General features: G+C 45.3%; 2 protein-coding genes across 2 annotated transcripts; both read left to right on the top strand.

The window, feature by feature from the left end:
* The first annotated feature begins 956 nt into the window (after positions 1-956).
* LOC127764304 (GDSL esterase/lipase At5g55050-like) lies at positions 957-5227 on the top strand. The gene is made up of 5 exons (XM_052289162.1): positions 957-1318; positions 3936-4066; positions 4150-4386; positions 4479-4728; positions 4811-5227. The coding sequence occupies exons 1-5, from the start codon at positions 1075-1077 to the stop codon at positions 5035-5037; spliced, it is 1089 nt and encodes a 362-aa protein (XP_052145122.1). The 5' UTR covers positions 957-1074; the 3' UTR covers positions 5038-5227.
* Positions 5228-5738: 511 nt separating this feature from the next.
* Positions 5739-7449, top strand: LOC127761948 (GDSL esterase/lipase At5g55050-like). The gene is made up of 4 exons (XM_052286285.1): positions 5739-5982; positions 6071-6204; positions 6323-6818; positions 6914-7449. Exons 1-4 carry the CDS (start codon positions 5739-5741, stop codon positions 7129-7131), a joined length of 1092 nt encoding a protein of 363 aa, XP_052142245.1. The 3' UTR covers positions 7132-7449.
* The last annotated feature ends 10548 nt before the right edge of the window (positions 7450-17997 follow it).

Below are 17997 nucleotides of genomic sequence, written 5' to 3'. Positions count from 1 at the left end.
CAAATGCAAACATCGAAAGTAATTACCGTATCATTGGATTCCGGCTGCCTTTCTCTATGCTTCAAGGCTTGTAGACGTGTTAAGGTTCCTGCCTGTACAAATGCATCGAGTGGTTGGTAGAATATGTTCCTATGGACAACGGGGTTGATCCAAGTAATCGGTTCTGATCAAGCCAAGTTACCCCCACTCAGTCCCGGCCTCCCGGGGATCGATTTTCTGTGAAAAGTAGCAGTAATTACTCTTGAGAGTCAGAGTATCCAAAGGCACTTAGAGCAAGGATAATAGTGGGCTATAAGCAAGTTATATGCTTATGTGAAAAGAGAGATAAACAAAAGTGGAGAGTGTTGGCTCTCATGCAAGAGCTAACTGCACACAAACTCCAAGAAATATGCATGAAATTCATGGTGAGAGAAAGAGAGAGGATGAAGAAAATAAAGATAAACTTATAGCCAACCTACTATACATGTTAGTTTTAACATTGACTAATAGTAAGTAGTGAGCTCTACTATTAAACTTGCTCTTAGAATATCATGCCGATATAATTCGCCTGTAGGACCACCAGGGAGCATGAGATCGTGGCGAGTAAATTTGACGGGGTTTGCTGGACAAGTAGACTGAGGGATCTTCTTGGTTTTGTCACAAGTACATGTAGGAGCCAGGATAGTAGGATACCTTGATCGATCGACTTTCTTCGCTGTATATCCAGTTACTCTTCCCGTGTAGGAGTACGAGAGTAGTAGACTGTCTCCTGGTCGACCAGGAGACCCCCATGACCAACCCAGGAGGAGGAGCAACGTTTTGCGCGATAGCCAGGTGACCAGGTCACATTCACATCTCTCTTTACCAAAGCTAAGCCAAGTAAAGAACTTTGTACTACTACTTGGTCTAAGTGCTGTGCCACGCCCTGCCGGTCTCAATAAAAGGCGTTGGCCGTACGCAGCTCGCCATCGTCGCCCTTTAAAGTGCGCCATTGCCGCTCCGGTCGCGGCCCCTCCCTTTCCCAAAAGCAAACAAGGGATAGGTTTGCCGTTCAGCCCCCACCCAGAACCAGCGGAGTGCACCTCGCAGTCCGGCATGGCTGGACAGATGCTACCGCCGATTGCGCTTGTTGCTGTGGCCATCTGTATCACCGCGGCGGCGGCGGCGAAGGTGCCGGCGATATACGTGTTCGGCGACTCCACGGCCGATGTCGGCAACAACAACTACCTGACCGGCGCCGCCGTGCCGCGGGCAAACTTCCCGCACAATGGCATTGACTTCCCCACGTCGCGGCCCACCGGCCGGTTCAGCAACGGGTACAACGGCGTCGACTTCTTGGGTACGTACAGCTTCGCCGCCCGTCTTTCCAGTGCTGTATTGCCTCGCGACTCTGCTTGCCATGCGATGCGAGTATACTTCGGCACTTCGCGGTATAGTAGCGGCTGGCATCGTTGCATATCTGACAACCACGTATATACCCGGTGATTGTTTCGTTTTTTCTGCAAGTTTTTTGTCAACTTCGGCATTGCAAGTTTTGTAACGGTGCTAGAGTTGAGTCGGGGTGAAGACTGGAGACGATTAAGTCTTCGTCTCTATACTACTTCCGCGGTCCAATTACCGAAGGCAAGAAGTGGAAATTGCTTTGAAAACAGAGAGATTGTCGTATACTTCCTCCGTCCCAAAAAAAAAAAAAACCAACAAAGGTTGTGTCATACTACCTTTGTAAAAAGAAAAAAACTACGGAGAGTATATTTAGATTCGTTTTTTTTTATGGATCATATCTTATCTTAGTATAACAATAATTTGAGAGGGAGTAAATAGAACATAAAAAATGTTTTGAAGAAGAACCCCATACTTCAGAACTGTGAAGTGCGTAACGCCGGGGCAGTGTGCCACTGTGGCGCACACATTCCAGAGGTCGCCTATGCTTAAATCGATAGTTGGCTCGTTGCTGTCCGAATTAAATTTGAAAATATATTGTTCATTCATTTTATTTTTAGAAATATTCGAGATTTATTTTTTAAAAAATATACCGTTAATCTTGCACAATTATTATACGAAAGTGAGGTGGCACGACTTTGCGGGCGGTATCGCACGAGACTGCGCGGTCTTGCGAAATGAAAGAACGATACCAGATTTCAAAATGGTTAATTAGTGATTAATTATTATGATTAGCGATTATTAAGTAATCATTAATTATTATTAGTTAAATAGTTAATTAGATCATTAGTCACTAACCAAATGGAGTTTGGGATGGTGTCGCTCTCTGCATGAGCGAGACCGCTCGTCATTCCTGCGACAGCGCGCGGTCGTGCGGTCGCCCCACGATACCGTCGTCGATGTGTGAGATCGACTGTATATTTCTATAAAAATAAATTACATCCTAAATATTTTTAAAAATAAAATTGAATGAACAGTATTTTTCAAATTTAATTCGCTGCTGCTCCACTTCCGCACGGGGCGCAGGCACACAGGCTTTGGGAAGCGATGCTTGCAAAGAGTGGCAGTGTCCGGCTGTGGGCAGGCGGGCGCGGCTGAATGGACCGATCACTCGAGACTTGGCGCTTGTCGCACATAAATGGCTGACCCGCTTGCATGTACTAGCCTTGATCCGGGCCACCACGCACTCATTGCATGTCCGAATTGGTACCAAAATTTACGGCACACATGACAAATCTACAGCAGACACGATCTGATGTACGGTCCAACATCGAGGTCATGCGATCGCCTTTTTAAGCGTTGGGACTGTTTGGGATGGAGATTTGGAGATAATGCCAAAATACGATAATGTGAGCAGCGCACGTACTTGAAAAATTCAAATACATTTTTAGCTGGCAAATGCCTTATAAAAGAAAATAAAGATTTAATCGTACGCAAAACATCAACATCAATAATAAAATTAATATTTGTAACTATTATATATATAGTGATAGCATCTTAAGATTTCAGGTATGATGAATACAATACACACACATTTCGCTTTGTTCCGAGTCGTTCTCGAAGATCCTATTACAATAATATTATAGGTGTTTTTCTTTTTTTTATGTTGTCTAGATGCGGTTTTTCTACATCTAAGTGTGGTTGTGCCTAGCGCGTCTGTAGCATCATCGTTTCCGCGACGCATACTATATTTTCTTCCCATGGTATTGTTTTCCTCACCAAACCTGCGGTGGCTAGCCTAGGTGCTAAAAGGACTTTCTCAAAGCGTATGTCGTTCATTATATATTTTGACATAAGGGGTTTGGTCACTGGTGGGGAGGGTAGGGCAAGAAGCATGGCGGACCTAGGCTCATTGGCCATGGAAGAGACCAAGAAGGGCCTTGGCCATGCATTAAATAGAAGGATGGTGTTGTGGCCTAGAGGGAGGAGGAAGGTGTTTTCGTCATGTACTCTTCTTGCCTGATATGTAATGTTTCTCAGCTGAGAACCATTGCTTACATGTCGCTAACTTTTCTGATCAGGAATGGTTAAATATCGAATTCCAATCTATAATGCTTCTCCAACAGTTAGAGATTGATCGGTAAAGGTTTGACATATGGATGAATAATGGTTTCATGTTAGTTAGGCTTTATCGGGATCATTGCTTCTGTAGTAGTAAGAGCGAGTACAATAGCAGGGTACAAGTCAGTTGTAAGCACATATGGAGAAGAGAAGAGAAGAGAGATAAAGAAGACGGGCTATAAACTTGTAGTCAGTTGCAGCATGGACTATAATACATTGTACATATGAGAGGTGGGACCATATATTAATGGTGTAGTATATACTTATAATTAACTATTGTATAAATGAGCTATTAGATTGGCTATAAATAAATTGAAGCTAGTAGTTGACTATACTATTAAACTTGCTCTAATAGTTAGTATTATTATGGGGAATGTGTAAGCCACGAGCACGGAGTAGCGCTTGCATTTTTGTTGTATATCTCGAGGATCACAATATTCTTCAACCTCTGTCAGCTCTTAACATGGGATTCAGGCGCAGCCCCCCACCGTTCCTCGCCGTGGCTAACAAAACCAGCAACCCATTGTTCAGGGGGCTCCAGGGAACAAACTTTGCCTCTGCAGGATCAGGCATTCTCGACTCAACAGTAAGCACGTCGGCATAAACCCAAAGCCACTGCACGATTTTTCGCTGAACACCGGCTGATGACGACGAAACACGTGTGTGCAGGGTCAATCCATCATCCCAATGAGCAAGCAAGTGCAGCAATTCGCCGCCGTGCAACGCAACATCTCAGCACGCATCAGCCAGCAAGCCGCTGACACCGTGCTGTCGAGATCCCTGTTCCTGATCAGCACCGGCGGCAACGACATCTTCGCCTTCTTCTCCGCGAACAGCACGCCGTCGTCCGCGGAGATGCAGCGGTTCGTCGCCAATCTCGTATCGCTCTACACAAATCATGTCAAGGTAAAACCACCTTTCGCTTGTCTCTCATCACACAATTTTACGGCGAAGAAACACAAAGAATCTAACTGAAAGTTGACGCGTGAGCGCGGCAGGATCTGTACGTTCTCGGGGCGAGGAAGTTCGCCGTGATCGACGTCCCGCCGATCGGGTGCTGCCCCTACCCGAGAAGCCTGCACCCGCTGGGCGCTTGCATCGACGTCCTCAACGAGCTGGCCCGTGGGTTGAACAAGGGAGTCAAGGACGCCATGCACGGCCTCAGCGTGAGCTTCAGCGGCTTCAAGCACTCCATCGGGAGCTCCCATGCCGTGGTGCAAAGCATCATGAAGCATCCCCAACGACTCGGTATCTGAACATTCTACGCTTCAGTTTCGGATTTCTGACCAACGCAAGGTTCAGAGTTTCGTGACACGGCATTGGTGTGCAGGATTCAAGGAGGTCACGACGGCTTGCTGCGGCTCCGGCAAGTTCAACGGCGAGTCCGGGTGCACGCCGAACGCCACGCTGTGCGACAACCGGCACGACTACCTCTTCTGGGACCTGCTGCACCCGACGCACGCCACGTCCAAGATCGCCGCCGCGGCCATATACAACGGCTCGCTCCGCTTCGCTGCGCCGATAAATTTCAGGCAGCTGGTGGATGACCAGCACTAGCTAGAGCGTGGCAGTGTCACCGTGTAACGTAGTACTACTATTTGTTGTACGTCGCCGATTATGTGTCTGTTTGTCTGGTGATATTGGTGCGTAGGATATGCTGGGCTGTGTTCATCAGTGGCTTGTGCTTTAGGCGGTGGTGTAGTTTGGATACACATACCAAAATGTCATCTCCGTTATTATTGTTGCCCTTGTTGGTATGTGCGGTGTTTGTGTTCCCAAGTCGGGATAATTTGAGCCTGGAGCGGATGAGCCAAGGACATCGCAGCTGCTTACTTGGTGCCAAATCGGAATACAAACTCTAAACATGTAGGTACATACACATATGCCGGCCATGCCGCTCTTGGTCCCAGTTGGTATGTCCTCAGCTTGCGCCAGTTGTGTATCTGTCCTGAAGTCGCCGTCTCGGCTCTTCACCACTGCCACTCCAGGTTACCGATCTGCAGGCCAAATGGAATTCTTCAGAGGGTGAAAACACCAGTTTGTTTGATTGCGCTAGATAATGAACAGCAATACAGCATGGACGTGGACGGCAATTGAATTAACAAGTTGGTGCTTTGGTGATCATATTCGAGAATCGACAGTATATTTCTTTCTGGTGCATATTCTTGTATATATATCTACGGTCACAAAGGCTGAAGCATCCATCACCCGAAGCTGAGGAGAGCAGAGAGCAGAGAGCACACAGAGCAGGTGTGCCAATGGGCAGCCATAGTTTCTCATACGTGCTGGTGGCTTTGTGCTTGCTTGGGGTCGCGGCGGAGGCGACACAGCTTGCCCCCGCGGTCTTCGTGTTCGGCGACTCGACGGTTGACGTGGGCAACAACAACTACCTGAACATCACCAAGCAGGCCCGAGCCAATTACCCCAAGCACGGCGTGGACTTCACCGGCTCGACGCCGACCGGCCGGTTCAGCAATGGCTACAACTTGGCAGACCAGCTAGGTGCGTACGATCCCAGATGAATATATGGTGCCCTCTATTTAGATGACTAACCAGCATGTGCCGCGTGGCACGCTTCGATGATGAACAGCTCAGCAGCTCGGCTTCCCAATGAGCCCACCGGCGTACCTGTCGCTGACAGCGAAGACCATCGTTTCGCAGATGTACAAGGGCATCAACTTCGCATCAGGCGGATCAGGCCTCGGTGACAAAACCGGCCAAGGGGTTTGTTTAACTTGAACAAATCAGTAACACACGTTATTATTCTGAAAATTCTGAACCATATGACACGTGACACGTATGACCGTGCCGCCCGGGCTGAAACGAACTTGTTTTTCTGAAGGCCGGGGATGTAATCCCGATGTTCCAGCAAGTGCAGTACTTCTCGAAGGTGGTGGCGATGATGCAGAAGCTGTCAGGCTCGAGAACAACCAACACTCTCCTCTCCAAGTCCATCTTCCTCATCAGCACCGGCAGCAACGACATGTTCGAGTACTCCTTGTCCGGCGGCAACGGCGACGACCGCGAGTTTCTGCTGGGTTTCGCCGCGGCGTACAGGTCTTACGTGAGGGCGTTGTACCGGCTAGGCGCGAGGAAGTTCAGCGTCGTCAGCATCACGCCGCTGGGCTGCACCCCGTCGCAGCGGGCCCGCCGGCTGTCGGAGGATGGCACGCGCGGATGCTACGGCCCGATCAACACCCTCTCGCTGCGGTCCTACCCGACGCTCGCCGCGTCGCTCCGGGACCTCGCCGACGAGCTGCCCGGCATGGCCTACTCCCTCAGCGACTCCTTCGCCATGGTCTCCTTCATCTTCGCCAACCCGCGCACGAACGCCTGGAGTAATCAAACGGCCCATGGACACGTTAATGTCTTTGTCTTGATGGTGTGAGTCTACCTTGAGCCTGATCGATGGATTCTTGATTTGTCCCTGTAGGTTTCACGGAGCTGGAGTCCGGGTGCTGTGGGTCGGGGCCGTTTGGAGCGCTCGGGTGCGACGAGACTGCGCCGCTGTGCAACAACCGCGACGACCACCTGTTCTGGGATGCCAACCACCCGACGCAGGCTGCGTCGGCCATCGCCGCGCAGACGCTCTTCACCGGCAACCGGACTTTCGTCAGCCCTGTCAACGTCAGGGAATTGGCTCTGCTGTGATTGCGCCCAAAAAGAAATTTCAAGCTATTCGGCAGTTTGCAAACGTAATGATGTGATTTGATCTCTTCCACCTAATAATAAACTATGGCCGGATCCATACGATTGCTCGGTTAGAAGTTGAGGTCGTTTCCACCACGGTCGTGGGCAGAGATGTACACGGGAGATCTCTCTGTTCTCGTGTGGTTTTGTATCAGAATTCGGATATTTCTTTATACACGGAAAGGATTTTAAATTGACAAGAAGGCACTTGTTTGATTACAGGGAAAAAAATAAATCTCTCTCTCTCTCTAATTTCCTTTTCTTTCGCTGAACCGAATTTTCGAAAAGGAAAAAGTACACCGAAGGTCCCTCAACTTGTTGTCGGGATAAAAAATGTCCTCGAACCGCAAAACCAGATATCTGAGGTCCTTTAACTATACAAAACCGGTCACAATAAGTCCCTTAGCAGTTTTGATCCGGTTTTGTCTTACGTGGCTGTTCAGTCGAGACCCACGTGGGCCCCACTGTCAGCCTCCTCTTTCTTTCCAATCTTCTCTCCCTTCCTCTTCTCTCTCTCTCTTCTCTGGCTCTGGGCAAACCGGCGCCGGGGCGAGGCCGCGAGAGGCGGGGGAGGAGGTCCGGCGACGTGGCGGCGGCGGCAGCGGAGACGACGCGGGATCAGGGGAGCAAGGCGGCGGCGACGACGACAACGCGGGAGCAGGGGAGGGCATCGGCGGCGGCGAGGGTGAGGAGGCCGCCTCCGCCACCGTCAGCGACCTCAGGACGGCGCTCCGTTCCTCCTTCACTCTCGCGCTGGTTTCCCCTGACTTCCACCTCTTCCTCAATGGCACCAAGCTCATGGCCGACGCCCGAGGTCGGAAACCTCCCCGTCGGCCCCGGCGAGTCCATCTCTTTCATCCCTGTCAACGCCAAGTCAACTTCGCTGCATCCTCCCGCTTGGAAGCCGACGTCGAGCTCGAGCACGCCGAATCCATGGAGAAAACGCAAGTTTTCTTGGCACGACAGCGGCGGCGAAGACGTCGACGCCAAGAAGCCAACGAACCCAGCGCCGCCGCCGCCGCCGCTCTCCTGCCATGGATGTGCAGTTCGGGGATGTGAATGGGAATCGTGTGGGATTGGATCTTGGGATTATGCCGCTGTTGTCGATCTTGATGGCGCCAGGGTTGAGCTCACCAATGGTAGGATGGTGAATGCCTGGATCGACTACTCGCCCACCTTGTCGTCGCCGTCCAAGCCATCGCCGCGTACGACGGCGCCTTCGCCGCCGCCGGAAGCGCCAGTTTCATCCGCCGTTCCGCCTCCCGTGAGTCTTAATCCAATGCTTCCCTCGCCTCCGCAGCTCCCTGGCGTAACCACGGTGCCGTCGCCGCCGGTGTCCACGGTTTCGATGCCTCCCACCAGCTCCGCCTTGCTCCCCTCGCTCCAGCTAATCCACCTTGCTCCCCTCGCCGCCGCCGACGCCCCTCCCCTGCTCCCGCGTCGCCGCCGCCGCCGCCGCCGCCGCCGCCACGTCGTCGGCCGCCGGACCTCCTCTCCCGCCTCGCCTCGCCGGACCTCCCCCCACCCCCCCCGCGCCTCGCCCCGGCGCCGGCCTGCCCAGAGCCAGAGAAGAGAGAGAGAAGAGGAAGGGAGAGAAGAGGGGAAAGAAAGAGGAGGCTGACACGTGGGGCCCACGTGGGCCCCATGCTTAGCAACAGTCGGACAAGTGGGTAATGTTGGGGTGAACCCCACGCTGACTCAGCAGCCACGTAGGACAAAACCGGGATCAAAACCGCCGAAGGATGTATTGTGACCGGTTTTGGTTTTGTAGGACGTTTTTTATCCCGATGACAAGTTGAGGGATCTTTGGTGTACTTTTTCCTTTCAAAAACCATGGACAGCCCAACCTTTTACACATGGCCCACTAGAAACAGGCCGGGCGTGACCCTGCAGAAAGCCTATCGGCTGCAGCCTAGGGCAACCCACGCGGCCCATTAAGCCCATGCTTCTCTAAAGTCGTTCTAACAAAAGTGGCCCACGATGACTAGGGTACGGGGAGCACTGCGCATGTTCGTCGGTACACCGTTCCGAAACCACCCAATCTCTCATGAGACGACGATGTGGAGACGGCTGCGGCGGCCGCCGGCGGAGGAGGAGCGAAGGACGCGGTGGGCGCGACGATGGGCCGGTGGCCGAGCAGATGGCTGGGGTGGCGCAGTCTGCCTCTAGCTAACCTCTTCCATCTACTCATGGACCAGGACCAGGGCTCACTCCGCCCAGGTCAGTTCTGGTCGTCTCTTCCCCTAGATACCCGTCTCCCTCTTCATTATCCGTGTCGTCTGCTGCAACAGCTGACAAAGCTGTCTACAAGACTACAAGTTCCTCTTGCTGTGTTGAATATGGAGTACTTGAATTACGCATGATGACCGGCCGGAACCCACAATTTCTTTCTGCAGTATGACAGTAAATACTTCATCCGTCCTAAAAAAAGGCAAACCCTGAATTTTCGTGTACAACTTTAATTGTCCGTCTTATATAAATTTGTTTATAATTCGTATTTTTATTAGATGATAAAACATGATTAATACTTTGTGCGTGACTTGTCTTTTTTATTTTTTTTCATAATTTTTTTAAATAAAACGGACGGTCAAACGTTGAATACTTTTTTTTTTCATAATTTTTTCAAATAGAATGGACGGTCAAACGTTGAATATGGAAACCACAGAGTTTTTTTAGGACGGAGAGAGTAAGTAGGTCTGCATGTGGGTGCCTCGATCATTGGTGTTGTGATGAGCTAGCTAGCATAAATCTCTTTGCCTTGGTGTCTTGCCAAAAAAAAAAGAGGAGAGAGAGAGAGAGATGAACAATAAATCCACTGTCCAGCTACTAGAAAAGTTGCAACCTAGCTAGGCCCAGACAATCCATGCAATACACGGCGCTCAGTGAATCAAGCCATCGCTTTCGCCCTTGCCATGGCATGTCAACACTACCAGCAGTTCTCCCGCAAAGCCTGCCAAGAACATCCCAAAATCCCCAAGCTAGAGAAGTAGAGAACCCTTTTAGCTTTTTCAGCTTGGAAAAAGTCCACAAGCACCTAGCCAAGCCAACAATGCATGCATGCCCAGGATATCTCTTCTCCCCTCCTACTCTAGCTAGGTAGGAGCAGCAATGTAACTATAGTTGCCGATGATGAGATCAAAAGGAGGAGGCCGGACAAGCGAGCGATGGAGGGATAGAGAACGGCATCATGGCGCATGCAGAACTGTGGGGCTGCGCGTCCTGGGACGGCATGCATGGATCGCTGCTGCTAGCCTGCTTCTACTACCACTCGATGCTGCGCCACTATACGCTCTCCACCTCTCACGCTCCGCCCGGTTGCCTTGTTTGGGCATAAAATCTCCCGGCCATCATCGAAAGGATCTCTTGGCATGATATGAATTGACCCTTGTGCTGTTGGGCAAGCATTTCTCCAGCAGCAGCAGTAGGATTACTGCTGCAGTGCTTCTTCCCTTTCCAAGCATACGGAGTACTCCTACAAGCTCTACAAGCTTGCACGATGCACATCTTTCTCTCTGGGCAGCGGAGGATAATAATTGCAGCTTAAATTCCCGACACGGTAGTGGATTGGATATTGCAGGTGAGTGTTGCTGCACAATGGTATAGCTACTCCTACGCTTGATCTCCCTCATTGACTCGACGCACCATAGACGAAAAAGCTGCCAGTTTTTCATTGTTTACAGTATCTGTTCAATCTTGGCCGTGGTGGCCATAATGATTTGATTCCCATGTTGGGCGCTCTCACCCTACCCTCTGCATGCATTGCTCGATCGACACGAGAGAACAGGGAAACTCCTAGTCCTAGATAGCAACCGCACAACACATCTTCTTGCAATGCTTTCTCCTGGGATGGTATTTTAAATCATATATCCAAATGCTAATTGTGAAACAAGCCATCATACATGGGTAGAGAGTGAAATTGCTTAATTGTGTGCATAGCTAAGCCACAAGATCTGTTTGCAGTGCGCTTGTGTATAGGCCATTAGGTCTTCCATCGCTTGCGCTATAGCTTATCAGCCGCAAGCATGCAACCAAAATATTTAGATCTCCTTTGGATTAATAAAAGAATTAATAGAAAAAAATAAAGAACCTCAATACACTGAAAAAAACACTAAAAAACACTTACGATAACTTTGAAATGATATAATTGCTGCCAAGGAATTTCATTTATAGCAAAGCTTCGTTCATAGGAAGATTTTTAGGGTGAAATACTTTGATTTTAAATGATATAATTGCTGTAAAAGGGCCCCTTTAAATTGCAGGATTGAGAAAACGCAGGAATATGAAAAACACAACATTCTGATATAAATATAAGTGTAAAATAAAGGATTACAAAACATGAGAAAAACACATGAAATGGTTGTTTGATTGGACCGTACGAAAAACATAGGAACTAGAGGAGAGATAAAAGACTCAAAGAAAAGTTTTCACAAGGTAGAATCTTATGTTAGAATTCATTCAAAACTTGTATGGCATTATGCAATCCATAGGATTTCATAGGATTTAAATTCAAATAGCTATATAGGAAAAATTCCTATAGGTATAAAATCCTCTAAAATTTGTATGAATTTCCATTGAAACGAAGAGAGCCTTAAATGACATCATTTACAAATTCCTATGTATCCCATATGGTTGCATTTAATTTTGAACGAATCTTGATGTTGTCCCTCGAATACTACTCCCTCCGTTCAATATAAGAGATTTTAAGTTTTTACAACGTTTCACCACTCGTCTTATTCAATTTTTTTTTACAAATATAAAAACCGAAAAGTTATGCTTAAAATAATATAGATAATAAAGTACTCCCTCAGTCCCAAAAAAAAGTAAACTGTGGGTTCCCGTGCCAACGTTTGATTGTCCGTCTTATATGAAATTTTTTTATAATTATTATTTTCGTTGTTGTTAGATGATAACACATGATTAATACTTTATGCGCGACTTATCTTTTAAATTTTTTTAAATAAGACAGACGGTCAAACGTTGGACACGGAAATCAGGGTTTGTCTTTTTTGGAACGAAGGGAGTAAGTCAGAAATAAAATAAATAATAATTTCAAAAAAAATTGAATAAGACAAGTTGTCAAACGTTGTAGTCAAAAACTCAAAATCTCTTATATTATATGACTGCATGACATGATGTGACGGCCAATCTAAAGATTAATCTTGATAGACAAAACCTACTACTACTTCCGAACTGATAATACTTGTCGTTTTAGAGAAAGGGCCTGTTTAGCACAACTTGAGCTCCACCCCTCGTGTAGTTGGAACTCAGCCAAACAGTTTCAGCTCCACCAAAACTGAAGTAGCTCCACCAAAACTGAAGTGGAGTTGGGTGGAGCTCTCTCACAAAATGAACTAGAGTTGTGTTGTGGAGCTGGGTTTAGGCAGCTCCACAACTCAGCTTTAGGAGTTGGAGCTGTACCAAACAGGCTCAAAGACAAGGTCAAACTTCAAATTTTTTTATTATGAATCATTTTTAAGTATTTGTCTTTCAAATATAGTGGCTACATATATAGATTAAAGTACTTTAATAAAATCATATATTTGTTAACATTTTTATACATATTATAATAAAAGAATAATAGTCAGAATTGTTTTTTTTTAGACCGTGTCCAAAACGACGAGTGACGAGTATTATCAAGCCGGAGCAAACAGTAACAGCGGGCCGTCACAAACACAGCTAGCGTGAGAGTGACTGCCAGGTGTTAAGATTCAATTAGAGAAAGTACACCATGAAATGTGGCTGTTGAGAATCAATTGCAGAACGAGGGCCAGGTGAAATAAATTTGCTGTCCAGGTTCAGCAAAACTACACACCACAGGAGTACTTGATAAACGTAATCATATAATGGAAATAAATGATGACGTCAACTTCAGACAAAAACACAAACCTGTTGAACAATGGGATCTGATCGTACACAATTAGACAATGGGATCACAGCACACAATTAACGAAATAATCAACTTCTGGACATAAATATTTACCGTCTAAGAAAAGATTGGAACAAAACTGTTAAAACTTTAAGCATCGATAACTTCTCTCCAATGTTCATAAAAACAAAATAAATAGTATGCATAGATTTCCCTTGGAAAATATACTGTTAAAACATAGTCGAACATAAAACTGATGGCAAAGTTTTAATAGTTTGACCAAAATTTTCTTAAATGTCCCAAATAGTTATGTGCCACCAGACTGCTCTTCCTAGCAGCTGATACAGAACAAAGCATGTCAATAGGGTCGGTTCACCTTGGTAAAGTTAGTAGTCATCCTTAAGAAAAACATAATAAAGGAGTGTAACATAATGCAAAACTCGCTATATATGGTGATCAAACAATACGAACGATACTGCACACTAGAGTACTATATTTTGAAGCCAGTCTGAACAAAACTGGACCACTTAGAATTATCAATAATCAGGTTACTGAAACTGTCTAGCTAAGAAAGTGGACAAAAACAGAAAAAAAAAGAGAGAGATAACTGCTCAATCGTCATTTAGAAACAATTACAAGTTTAAGTGTGCTAATCAATTCAATAACAGAAGCATAGAACACCACTTGGTGTCATATATCTAGAACCTTTTATGCACTATTTTTTTAATTCATGGATGCATGTGCATGAAGAACACAGGCATATTTTTTTGTACATAATGAAAAGCATTAAGAAATTAAATTACACCCCATCATCTGCATATATCAGATGCACACAGCCCAACAAAGAAAAAACTCACATGAACATATCATGCTATCCAGTAGCAACTGGTCATGAATAACCGAATAACACAAAATTCTTAGACAGTACTCTAAAACAAAATGATGTAAATGATCCTACAAAAAAATACATGTAAATACTGCAGTCTTCTCCATGTCTATTTTGATCGAGAACATTGCTATGAACTTTGCATAACATCATTCGGTTATCATACAGCAAGTTTGAATCACTTGTAGATGATACTACATATATACATATAGGAATGCCACCAAGAACATGACTGGCCTATGTAATGTTGCACTGTATTTGGAAAGACAAAAGTAGTAGCAACAGGCACAAGCAATCGATCAATGTCGTCACGATCAAACTTCAGACTCCAAATTACAGTAAAATGCTATAGTAGTAAGTATCAGTCTGCTGAAAAAACTGCAACCGAGATTGCACACAATAATGATGAAACAGGATGTATTTGCAATTGCACCTACGTTTCCATGTTCTTGCGTGAGGTAGAATGGCAGATATGTGACCAATATATAATAAGTAATCATAGGAGTATACACTATACTAACATGTACTAGTATACTGTCATATACCAGCACATACTATATACTGTACATAAAGCTAATGGTCCACTGTACTCCAAGCAGGTAATGATTAACCTGTATTGGGCAAAGCTACAGAAAGAGTTGGAGATCTAGAGGACACAGGCCATGGACTATCATCTACTCCTATATACCCCCAAGACCGGGAGCATTCGCATCTGAAATATGAAAAGACCGATCTAAACAAAATTTGACGCACAGACAGCTGTACTGTGCACTGGTGACTGGTGCACGCTGAGTTCTGCCACTGAAATCATGAAGCGCATGAAATTTCTTCCCGCAACTTGCGCTCATATATTTACAGCAAAATATATATTGGAACAGGAGAGAAGAAAAGGCGGAGCAGATCGATGCATGTACAGAGGGAGGAAATGATAAGGCAAAGAAAAAGAATGCCGCATCTCATCATTACCATCACCAGTCACAGGCACAAAACCCAAACCCTAACCAAGAAAGGTCACAGAGAGAACCGATCGAAGTGAAGCATGCATGTTAGGATCGAGTCGAGTACCACTCACAAGTTCAGCGAGAGTATGTACTGAGTACTAGTATGTTTTCTCTTGTTTGATGATGGTGATTATTGAGATGTTCTCCAATCCTGCATGGCGAAACAGCAACAAATCAAGAACTAGAGATTAGATTCTTCAAGAACATACCCCTAGAATAACCAAAGATGAGAAAGATAGATCCAGAAAGAGGGATGCTAAAATGGAGGAAGGCCTTATCTTTCCCAACATGAAGCACTCAAGATGTGAGGAAATCAAAGATCGCCGAAAAAGAAGATATCAAAGAACCGCCATATGGAGGTAGCTTTGCTCTACAAATCAGCCAAGATAACAAGAGCCCCCCCCCCCCCCCCCCCCAAAACAATTAAAAGAACCAAATAAACAAGGCAAGAATCAACCAGGCTTGGTTAGGGTTTCCAAAGAACTAATCAGATCTAATTAACAAGACCCTCTCTTGATTTTGAGTCATATGGGTTTTACAAAGGGAGGCCTACACAGCTCCATTGGCAGTATGCCCACCTCCAAGATCAACAGATATGAGATTTCTGTCTCTGAGGATTCGACAAGGAGGTGGACAGAATGCCAAAGAACTCTCAGTAAGCGCCCCTTTGATAAGCCCACATGACCTGTACTGCTTTTCTCCCAAGCTGTGCATCCACAGCCGCAGCTACTACTACTCCCACAGTCTCACTGTAATAAGGTAGTGACCCTTTACAGGGTGCTCTATTTATAGAGCCTAAGGTGAAGCTCCAAGCTAGGGTTGTAGCCGGCCTTGGGTGAGGGATTCTTGGGGTTGGGGGATGGGCAGATCAGAATATCAGGTTTAGATGGGATTGTGCTTCTTGGTCTCTGTGTGTGTGTGGAGATCTGAGGGGGATTTGGTATTGGGAGTAGCCGCAAGCATCGCTAGGAGTACTAGTGGTGATGAATCTGATCTTCTTTAATTTCCTCTCTAGTCTCTCTGCACCTACAGATTAAACTACAACATGGCTACAGATTTTTGGGGCTACGCTGCACAGCTTTCGTCTCCGCCTTGATTCTACAGCCAAAAGGGGGGGGTACCGGGGTAGAGATCATGGATTCATGGTTCCTTTGGGACATGGAGTTCAGTATAATAAAACACTCCCAAGTAAAACTGGAAGAGTACGGAGGACTGTGTTACTACAGTGGAGTATGGTACAGTATCAATTGGGCTTGTGATTTTTGGGAGCCATCGTGTGAGCTGGGCCTGTGGCCTGTGGGGCAATCACGGCGAGAAAGTCACGTTGTCATTGTGGCTGTAGGCCTTGGCAGGATTCTGATTCAGATGAGTGTTAGTACAATTTTTATCTTTACTGCAAAAATTAAGAAAAGAAATTGTGAGTGATTGAGGAGAGCTGGTCCAGGTGTGCTCTTTCTAGCGTTATAGGTAGTTTCAATGTGTCCAACGTGATCAATAAAATTGATTAGTGTTGCGGCAACCACCACACATAATTGTGTCTTTCCCTTTTGCAAACTGCAATGGTTTGGACCTGCTGGCAAGTGCCAGCAGAAAAAATAAAAACGATCAAGTGAACAAAACTGCCATCATTTATCCGCATTTAATATTTCCCATTTAAACGCACGGCTGCTCAAATGTTAGAACATGATTAGTACTTAACCCATGATTCTTCTTTCGGTACAATGATAAGGATACTCTCATTTCTCCCTCGTTTTTTCGTAACCACGTTTCTCAAACTATTAAACAATATATTTCTTTCTAAAACATTTTATAAAAAAAACTTCTTTAAAATTTTATATTAATTAAATTTTAAAATTATTTAAGTTAATACTTAACTAATCATGCGCTAAAGAATCACTCTATTTCACGTGCGCGGGAGAGAAGTCCCCTCCCCCCCCCCCCCCCCCAAAAAAAAAAAAGTTAGCTAGCAGAACAAAGTTCATATCACCCATAACAAGTGTTTTACTCTCTCTGTTTCACGAAATAAATCTAGGATTGGGTGTGAGATATATTAATACTATGAATCTGGATAAGCTTTTGTATAGATTCATTGTACGAAAGCTTACATCCAAATTTATTTTACTATGATATGTTACATCTAATTAAAGATTTTTTTTACAGAGCGAGTAGTTCATAGAACAAGTGTTTGTTAGGGCAGTCCCAACCCTCCACTTAGGATGGTGTCTATAGTATTAACTATATTGCTATGTAGTACTTTTAATTTGTGTGACACTGTATTAATTAAGAGAGATAATGAAGAGTGGAAGAAACTGAGTCTCATGCAAGACACAGCTTTAACACGATAACCTATGCACTAGACACTATCAAGCTTTACATTGGGGGAGAATAGTGTTTTCATAATAGGTGAAAGAATAATTATGATTGATAGAGAAGAGAGATGATGTATTTATTAATGGCCCACTTTAAGAAACCATGAGTTGTAGAGTGTATTTTCTATTGTGATGTCTTATTGACATGACACCATAGACATTGCTTATGGATACTATGGGTTGGGACTGTCCTTATAGTTATACCTAGACTGACAGCTATCTATTCCCTCCATCCCTCAAACGCTTTGTTTTTTGTCATTTTATTTGTCTAAGAAACTTCATCTTTGCAAAAATGAATGCATTTGAGTTTGAAAAGGTAGGAGATAACTGCATTAGAGTATCTGTGAGATAGACAAAAATTAAAAAAAAATGGACTTAAAGTAGTAGTATTGTTTTTTAAGCTAACTGATACTCATGAATATATTGTACTCACTCCATCTTAAATTATAGCAAGTTTTAACTTTTGGTACGTGTATTAGCAAGAGAGATAAAAGATTTGGTTGTCTCCTCGGATTGTTAAGGTAGAAGAACGGATTAGTTAGGGCTATAAATATTATAAATATTAGGTTGTTATATTTGGGATAAAGTTTGAACGATGAAACTTATTCTATTTTAGGACAGATGAAGTATAGGTTATACTTCAACTATAAATTACAACTAACTATGTTACGTTCTCTTTGTAACTCTATACATAGGATTGTATTT

The sequence above is a fragment of the Oryza glaberrima genome, chromosome 2, assembly GCF_000147395.1.
Source record: "Oryza glaberrima chromosome 2, OglaRS2, whole genome shotgun sequence".
NCBI classification, from domain to species: Eukaryota; Viridiplantae; Streptophyta; class Magnoliopsida; order Poales; family Poaceae; genus Oryza; species Oryza glaberrima.
This window is presented reverse-complemented; position numbering and strand designations above follow the sequence as displayed.

What these genes read in the sequence shown, in the direction of transcription:
- LOC127764304 (XM_052289162.1), top strand. Translation starts at nt 1,075, where the DNA reads ATGGCTGGACAGATGCTACCGCCGATTGCGCTTGTTGCTGTGGCCATC. An exon ending in CAGGCATTCTCGACTCAACA is followed by an intron (nt 4,067 to 4,149) that starts GTAAGCACGTCG and finishes ACGTGTGTGCAG; the next exon opens with GGTCAATCCATCATCCCAAT. An exon ending in GAAGCATCCCCAACGACTCG is followed by an intron (nt 4,729 to 4,810) that starts GTATCTGAACAT and finishes ATTGGTGTGCAG; the next exon opens with GATTCAAGGAGGTCACGACG.
- LOC127761948 (XM_052286285.1), top strand. Translation starts at nt 5,739, where the DNA reads ATGGGCAGCCATAGTTTCTCATACGTGCTGGTGGCTTTGTGCTTGCTT. An exon ending in CAACTTGGCAGACCAGCTAG is followed by an intron (nt 5,983 to 6,070) that starts GTGCGTACGATC and finishes GATGATGAACAG; the next exon opens with CTCAGCAGCTCGGCTTCCCA. An exon ending in CCCGCGCACGAACGCCTGGA is followed by an intron (nt 6,819 to 6,913) that starts GTAATCAAACGG and finishes TTGTCCCTGTAG; the next exon opens with GTTTCACGGAGCTGGAGTCC.